The sequence below is a fragment of the Castanea sativa genome, chromosome 6 (assembly GCF_040712315.1).
Source record: "Castanea sativa cultivar Marrone di Chiusa Pesio chromosome 6, ASM4071231v1".
Lineage (NCBI taxonomy): Eukaryota > Viridiplantae > Streptophyta > Magnoliopsida > Fagales > Fagaceae > Castanea > Castanea sativa.
In genome coordinates, this window is record NC_134018.1 from 47,113,435 (window position 1) to 47,122,394 (window position 8,960).

The 8,960-nt window shown below is 33.5% G+C and overlaps 1 protein-coding gene across 1 annotated transcript; it reads right to left on the reverse strand.

Annotated features, from left to right (window-relative positions):
* Positions 1-2,805: 2,805 nt before the first annotated feature.
* On the reverse strand, positions 2,806-8,530 carry LOC142640629 (triosephosphate isomerase, cytosolic). Its single transcript, XM_075814809.1, has 9 exons — positions 8,118-8,530; positions 7,636-7,711; positions 6,372-6,495; positions 6,021-6,105; positions 5,735-5,867; positions 5,171-5,265; positions 4,278-4,356; positions 3,176-3,258; positions 2,806-3,080 (listed from the first exon to the last, which is right to left on the reverse strand). Exons 1-9 carry the CDS (start codon positions 8,154-8,156, stop codon positions 3,030-3,032), a joined length of 765 nt encoding a protein of 254 aa, XP_075670924.1. The 5' UTR covers positions 8,157-8,530; the 3' UTR covers positions 2,806-3,029.
* Positions 8,531-8,960: the final 430 nt, after the last annotated feature.

The following is an 8,960-nucleotide window of genomic DNA, read 5'->3' on the forward strand; positions in this document are numbered from 1 at the left end:
CAACTTTCAATAAGAAAATGTTTAGGACCATAAACAACTACACAACTTTTGTCATAATTTGTCATGTGGTAAGTTGTGTTGTGGTGAGTGGTAGAAGTATGAGAACCCATATGAATTTACAATTTTTTTTTCACCATTCACAACTTACCACAAAACAAGTTGTGGTAAAAGTTGTATGATTGTTTGTGGTCTTTGCATTGCTCATTTCAACTCACCACATAACAAAGTTGTGACAAAAATTATATAATTATTTGTGGTTCTTACATTGCTCATTTCAAAATAATAGTTACTTTTTAACATAAATGAGATTCCAACTTCAAAAGTAGATCTTATATTTGATAATAAGGAAATTTATCAATCGACTAACTTGAGTTAATTGGAAACCTAACAAACAAAAACAAGAACAAACAATATTTTGATTTTCCACAAATATATTCTCTCTCGAAACCTCTTTAACAAGTCAAAGAAAATAGTCTTTAACTGTGACTATAGAATACATGCAAGCCTGCCGGTTTGGTATCCAATGAGGTCTATCTCACATTCACTATATCCCAAGACCCCTATAATTATAATATTGGTCCCCCTTCTTACCTTCACACATTGAATCTTCTTATCTCCACACATTGAATCACAGACACGTAACTCTACCAACGGAGACTGTCAATCAGGTAAGCCCGCAACATAGTCCCATCTCACTCCCAAATATTTTAGATAATTGTAATTTTCATTACACAACCTATTTTACCAACATTGACAACTACTCGACTAGCATGTGCTGCAAGCTGTCCTATATAAGCTTCAAAGGTTAACAATTGCGCCAGGCATGACGAAAGCAATTCCAAATTATTTTAATTTGTTGAACAACTTTAAGGTAAAATAATCATTTACGTCAAATTCACAATTTTTCTAACCCTGAAATCCAATCATGACCCGACTGTAACAAGTCACAATCTTTCCTTGCATAGGCAAAAATAGAACTATAAATGTACCAAGCTTATTATGAACGGGTTGAGTTCAACTTTAGACAAAATTTATTTATACTCATTTGTTTAAAAAACAAGTCAATAGATTCATATTTATTTAGACTTGAGACCGAATGGTATAGATTTATATTTATATTTTCATATCTACATTTGTCTAAAAATATATTTATTTAAACTTGAAACTGAATGGTATAAGTTTGTCAATAAATTCATATGATATTAATTTATTATTTTGTAACTTATTGGTAATATAACCAATTTATTTGTAATAAAATTGTACAAAGGTAAAACATTTTAGTAATGGTTTAATTCAAAATATATAATAAAATAATAAGTTAATCAATTAGTTTGTGAACAAGCTCGAAGTGATAAGAAAATGAGTCAAACTTGAAAATAAAATATTATTTGGTAATGAGCTCGAGCTCGGCTTGGCTTGTATTTTAAAAAAAAAAATTTAAATGAACAAACTTGTATTTTTAATACTCAGCTCATCTCAGCCTGTTTTGTAACCCTAGACAAAAATAGGTTTTATTTCGCAAACTATAACTCGCATATCATGTTTTTATTTTTTATTTATGACGCGAAACTTCAGCAGGTATGTTCTTTCAAAATTGTGTATTAGGTAATCCAAGAGAATTAGTAGAGATTGAATCAAGGATGTCTATGTCTAGAGTTCATCCCAAGTCTCCAACCAACAGGCTGCACAGTAACGTGTAAAACTTGTAGAGAATGTTACCGCGACAAGTCCAACACGAGAAAAGCCAAGTCAAGGACTAATTTTCAGTTTGGTAGGGGACAACTAGAATAATTCACAGAAGTTCCATTCATGCAATGTTACCAACCGTACACTGTTAGCAACGACCAGGAACCTGGTTTTATAGTTAAGGGCCTTAAGGCCACGCTGAAGTCGACAGGCACATCGCACATGTAGTAGTTAGCTCTCAAAGTCCGTATAGGTGGCGTCGCAATTAACGACCAGATTTTACAGAATTGGACAACTCTTTTAAAAGTATAAACAGCTGAAAACGACTTTACAAAACCTATAGCTATAAAGGAAATCGCTATACGTAACTACCCCTTCTCTTTTTGGTAAAGGTCATATAATATGCTAACTTACTAAGCCATTTCACAAATCACAGATTCACAATCCACCTTAACAAATAGTGAATTGTGAAATTTATTGGGTCAGAAACATTGTTGAGGGCCTTTCTTACCTCTTCGTGTCTATTTAGAAGATTTAGTTTGATTCAGCTGAAACTGATTTTTTTTATTAAAAATATTGTAGGTAAAGCTAAAAAATAGCTGAAATAATACCGTTAGTACAAAAAGTGCAACTCATGAATAGTAACAAAAATAAACTAAACAGTATAAAAAGTTAGTTTTTTAAACCAATGCCAAACACACCCTTCATCTTAATATACTTAAAAACGCATACGATATTTCCAAAGAAAGTCATTCTTGTGCACCCGCTTAGTTAAAGGAGGGAGAATATAAAAACAATGTTACCTATAAAACATTTTTTCACAACTTCTTATTGAATATTTTTTATTATTTATTTTTTTCCCAAGGTGAGACAACTTTTATGGTACACTAATCATAAGTCATAACCACCTTAATAGAAGTTTTTAAAAAATTTATAGAAATTTTTGAATCACTATTTTTATTGGAATATAAAATGCAGAGTATACTCTTTAAGCGCAACATTTGAGCCCAGTAAAAAGTTGAAAGAGCTAGCCCACCCAAAGTGAAAACTTTATAACATTTTAATTCTTGACCTTCCGCAAAGATTCAAATAGAAGCATGCAATTAAAACACAAATGCATGTTGGGAATGAAGCTACTAAATATAATAAACAGGATTTTAAAGGCAAAAAGAGGTAATACTCAGTAGTACTTATTAATACATAAAACCCAGTTCCAGTCCGGGATGCTGATCTGAAAGCAAAACGAAACTTATTATCTCAAGAAGTAAAATTGTATCCCATGTATTCTATAGATCCCCATATGAAAGCTGGAAGGTCACACCTACTCACACCCGGTAAATAGCTTAGGCACTTTTCTTAACCTCAGCGGACTTGATAATGTCAATGAACTCCGGCTGAAGATGGCACAGTGGGAAATAAAAAATTAGGGCATGAGAAAGAAGAGACTTTTGAAAGATTATATATATCAAGCAAGCAACAAAGTCATTACCTTTAAAGAAGCTCCCCCAACCAAAAAGCCATCAACATCAGGCTGAGCTGCCAATTCCTTGGAGTTTGCACCATTCACAGAACCTGAAACAGGTATATGCAATTAAGGTAATGAAACAACAAAGCAAAAACTGGAAAGAATATATGTTAAAACACCTTTAAATATACTATTCCATTTATACTTGCAATCACTAATCCTTCAACAAAACAGGAATCCAACTAAGTAAAAACTCCCATGTTCAAGCCAACAAGAACATTGACAAAACCAGAAACTATAAAAAAATAAAAATAATAATAAAAAAATAATAATAAAATCTGAACTCTATAGCAGTGTTGGTAAAGGTGCAGATTCATGAGCCATTTCAATCTTGGCCTCAGTCACAACTAAAATTATTGCCACGAGAATCAAGAATGACTTGTTAACACAACCATGTAATCCACTACTCATTGCCACCCCATTATTAAAAAATGATAAGACCTCTCCTTAACAATATTGTCAGACTAAATTGGTGGCAATTGGTCTATGAAGATACCAAAGGATTAAAGGCATCTATGGTTTCTAATATATCATATCAATGGAATATAGAATTCTCATCTGTTTTATATGGTCAAGAGGAAAACAATAAAGATTGATACTTCAATACAACACACAGATCAGAATTTTAACAAAGCCAAAGTGTCAACAGAAAATAAATCTTTTTCCCTTTATCAATGGGAAACCAAAAAGAAAAAGGAAGTGGAGGGTGCTCCTTCAGGTGTTGATCAAAGTTGATAGATTGGAAAATGCAGCAAAAACCAGTCCTACCAAGGCTCAAAATTTGAGCAAGATGAGCCTGTCTTGGTAAAAGCTAAACTCAAGCCCTTTTTTTTTCTCTTTTTTTTTTATTGGTGGTTAGACATGCACACAATGGGTCTTGAACCCACAACCTCATCCTCCCCCTAGAACTTATAAGGAGAGGAGGTACCAGTCGAGTTAGAGCTTATTGACTAGTCACACAATTCATAAGCCAATACGATTGACTTATCTTCAAAATTGATATAAGAACTGAATGATATAAGGACAAAGACAACAGTAGGATGAGGGACAGAACAAATGAAGAGACCTCCATAGATAATTCGGATTGTAGCAGCAACTTCAGGACTGATGTTCGCATGAAACCATTTCCTTAATTCAAAATGTACCTGCACATATTCAGAATCCTTGTGTCAGAAAACTAAATGTTAAGAAATCAAGGCAACTTAATGCAACAAGATCTGTCCTACAGTACTACTAAAGAATAAAATTGTCATATGACAAAAAAGTGTAATATATACATGGGAGACACCATAGGAGTTGTTTACATTTGACAGTTATAAAGGATTAATCATTAAGCATCTGGGGGCATTATATAACCATGCAACTGGCTAATAATTACAGTATTCTGGATCAACATTTCATTGGATTGTCAAAGTTTATGAATGCGACCTCCACACATGCATGTTTCAGATGCAATCTCTCTCTCTCACGCACACATAACACACAAACAAACATAAATCTCTTTCTTTGATTGGTAAGTGTACACACACACCCAGCAGTGTTTTGAGGGAGGAGGTACCATTAGAGCTAGAGCTCATTGGCCCCCCTCTCTCATAAATCCAATTAATTCTAACCCAAACCAAAGAATATCCATTGACATTGGTATCTTCAAGGTTCAATCCTATTGCTTCCTATGCATGTGCAAAAACTTCTCCAGGATATATAAACAACTCTGCCTACAAGGCTTGAAAGGAAGAGTTGAAAAAACGGGATATAGCTGGATATTTCACTTAAGAAAAAAAAATTGTATTTTTTTCAAATGTAGATCAGGCACCTAAACATTCTTCTAGCAAAAAACGCCAACTTCACTATTACAATACCAAAGGAACACCTCAAAGCTAAATGTGAAGATAAGTGACAAAAGATTTAATTTAATGAAAACAAGAGATGAATGCCTTAAAACAAGAGATGAAGCCTTACTTCCTGAGCCTGGGCTGGACTTGCCACCTTTCCAGTACCAATAGCCCACACAGGCTCATAGGCCAGAACAACATCAGCCCAATTTGAAACTCGTTCTGCAAGAGAAATCACACCAGAGACCATCATTTAAAAATAAAAATCAATGTGAATATCTAAGCATACTAAATATGGTTAACACTTTGCACATTATTCATCACAAGCATTTAACAAAAAAGCCCATGCAAGGAAAACATGGAACCAGGATAAGGGAGAAAAAAACATTGGTTATCGTTGTGAAAAACGTTTTTTTCCTTCTCTTATAATCTCCCATGAAAAAGCAGATTCCCTTATAGTTGCCAAAAGAAAATACCGTTTTTCAATTATTGTATTTATCACTTCTGCAGCCCGATGTTTAAAAATGAAAATAAGTCGGCATTAATCAAGAAAACTTTGAACCCAATAAAATAAATAAATTCCCGACTCAGAGTAAATAAATAAATTCCTGACTCATAGAGTAATAAAGAAAACTTTGAACCCAACAAAATGTCATAAATAGAAAAACATAGGGAATAGTGAACTATGTGCCTGCAATTGCTTTGGTTTGTGCAGCAACAACTTCCACAGTAGTTCCAGATTCTCGCTGCTCAAGAGTCTCTCCAACACAAGCTATCACCTTCAAACCTTTTGAAAGAGCATATGCAACCTTCTCTCCAACAAACTGAAATAGAAAGCATGGAGAACGGGAATTATAACTTAATAGGAACCTTAATAAATAAAAAGAAAACAAAGCACTCATGAAGCAATAGTCAATGATAAATCAAATGCAATGACTAGAACTTAAGAAGTTATGGGTCATTAAAAAACAGCTTACCTCATTAGTCTCGTTTAAGATTAGTCTCCTCTCAGAATGACCAAGAATAACCCAAGGAATGTCCAAATTGACAAGCATCTCTGCACTGCATTGAGATAATAAATCTTTACATATTTACCAACAATGAAATACTCAATACCATTAAATAAATTACACAAAACGTAAATTACTTATATTAATTTACATAGGAATTCTTCCCCTAAGTAGTTACATAATTATTGAATGCTTATCAAAATAGAAGAGAAATATATTAAATTAAAGAATGCAACACCACAAATTGCATAACAAGGTTGAAACATTTCAAAATACAATTCAAGGACTGCAATGAGATGGGACTAGATCACAACATACCTAACCTCCCCTGTAAAAGCACCTCCTTTCTTGACCCAACAATTTTGTGCCGCAACATGGAAATCAGGCCTCAACAAATTTTTTACCAACGGAAGAAACACGAATGGAGGGCTTACCACAACCTCTGCAAGATCAGGTTTTCAATGCATTAACAAATCAATGGACCAAATGTAGTTACTTTCCATAATAAAGTAAGAATGTAGAAATTATTTCTCCCATCAAAATATTAATATTATTTGAAAATCTGAAGCACAATAACTGGATTGATTTCTAAAATCAAAAGGTGGCTGTTTGTTTTAAACTAACATAATTTTGAAATCTCACCCCATTAGCTGTTTCTTTTTCTTTCTTTATTTTTGGATGGTAAAGTGACTCATGCACGCTATGGGATTTAACCATAGTTTTTTTTTTGGGGGGGGGGGGGGGGGGGACATTGCTCAGTTTTGAACTTTAGGGGGACACTGCAATTGCACCATAGTTAGGGAGAAAGTGCAAATAACCCATGATAATACTAAGCCAAAGTGTGCAAAAATTATTTTAAATCCTGCATATAGCCTATAAAACCTTGAGAAATGGTCACATATTACCAAAAACAATTATGGGGAAACGGAAACTTGTATTACAACCTGTTTCTCTATTAAATACCAAGTGGGGTTGAGGGGCCTAACAATACTCAAAGGAAAATGCTAAAACTAAAACCAATATTACTACAAAAGGCTTACAAATTGAACATGATTGGTGCCGCTTCAACAACATAATGTATAAATGTCCAAAAAACTTTTTTTGTGATTAATGACGCATCAAATTGTAAGGCTTATATACTAACATTTTTAGTATCCATAGCATTACTCATTTCCAAATTTCATTTCACCTAATGTTCTCAAGCATCCGACAAACTCTAAAACAATAACAACAAGCCTTATGGCCTATTTGGATGGAGGGGGAAAGGAGGGGAGTAGAGTAGAGTTAGCTAAAAATAAACTAATTTTGTGTTAAATCTACTCTAGTCTCCCTCCCTCCCCTCCTCCCTCCCCTCAATCCAAACGGACCATTAATTTAGTTCAGGTCGGACGCATGTATTCTTTTCCTTCATTTTATTCTATCTAAAGTCATATTCTCTATTACTCTTTTTTTTTTATTACTTTTACAAATGTAAGTTTGGCTCTTCCTAAAATTAAAACTGCATGAAAAGACGCACAGTAATATCAGGAATATAAGCACTTAACGGCAATACAACATAACAGTTACCAAGCAATTCACTTACCCACAACATCTGGGGGAGGCACTTGGCCTTCATTAAGTGTAGACACTATCTTCTTCACCTCTTCAGTGGTTCCATTCTGCATTCACATTCACATAATCACATTCAATTTATACAAATCAATCTATTCATTCATACAATCCAAAACTCTATGTGTATGAATTTATTACAAAGAATCAAAGATTAATAAACAAAATAACACTCTCTCCGTCCAATTTAAATGTTTTACTTAAAATAAAATAAAAACTGATTCGCTAATGGCGAATAAGAAAAACGATCGACCATGAATAACAGATCCAAAATATTCATTTAGTTTCTGAGACAAGACAATCGCAATTTTTTTTCTCTAATTAACTAAAGATAAAAACAAACTTTTAACTTCCCTTACTGTCTTAAATTTTCTCGGCAACCAAACAGAGCAAGAATCGAATAGTAAGCGACTAAATAAAAACATGAAAACAAAAGATTTTGGATCGGAGACTCACGCATTTCCAGTTTCCACCGACGAAGAACTTCCTGGCCATTTTTTCTCGCGTTAATAGAAAATTTCACAAAAGTCGCAGAGAGAGTGGGTTTTGGAGTTTTGGACTTCTGGTTTTGGTGAGGTTTTGAGATATTTATGTGGTTTTTCTATGGTTATTACTGGGAACAAGAATATTTGTGGATCTCTGTGAAGGAGTGAAATTACCGATAAGCCCTCAAGTCTTGGAATATGCTCCAAGCATCAGGCCTCTATTGGCTATTTGAGATCAGACAGGTGGGTAGTTTGGTCAATGTGAATAAAATAAAGGTTTTTTTTTTCCTTTTTCAGTTTTATTGGTCTTTGAATTCTGTGACTGCTTTTGAGTGTTAGAGCTCACGGAGTGGTTATGGCCCACGGGTTTTAGCGTCACAGAACAAGTGGGTGGTGAGTGGTGATTATCGGATTAGGTGAAAGGCCCGGCCTGAACCGTGCCTCCTCATCATGCCCTCCTGTGTGGGGCCACTCATGCCTAGGGTTGCACACTTGAACTTTTTATTTTATTTTTCTTTAATTTATTTTATGGATGTTGTCAACGAGTATGAAGTATAACTACACAAATTTTCTATGGAAAAAAAAATACACAAATTAATATATAACAAATATTTAATGTACAAAGTTTAAAAGCTATAACATTATTCAATAAAATAAACATCATTATATATTTTAAAAATCTAATCATTAAATTAAATGTTTTTTATGCTTTTAATATATATGGTAAACTTTATGTCAATAAGATATTATTTACTATATGATATATGAGCTTATATTTTATATAATTTTAAACTACTAAAACTTGCAATTTAAA

Excerpts from the sequence above, each read along its gene's own strand:
- LOC142640629 (XM_075814809.1), bottom strand. The coding sequence starts at position 8,156 with ATGGCCAGGAAGTTCTTCGTCGGTGGAAACTGGAAATGC. Across the intron at positions 4,357-5,170 it reads GTCCAGCCCAGGCTCAGGAA|GTACATTTTGAATTAAGGAA; the intron begins GTAAGGCTTCAT and ends GAATATGTGCAG. Across the intron at positions 3,081-3,175 it reads TTGGGGGAGCTTCTTTAAAG|CCGGAGTTCATTGACATTAT; the intron begins GTAATGACTTTG and ends TGCCATCTTCAG.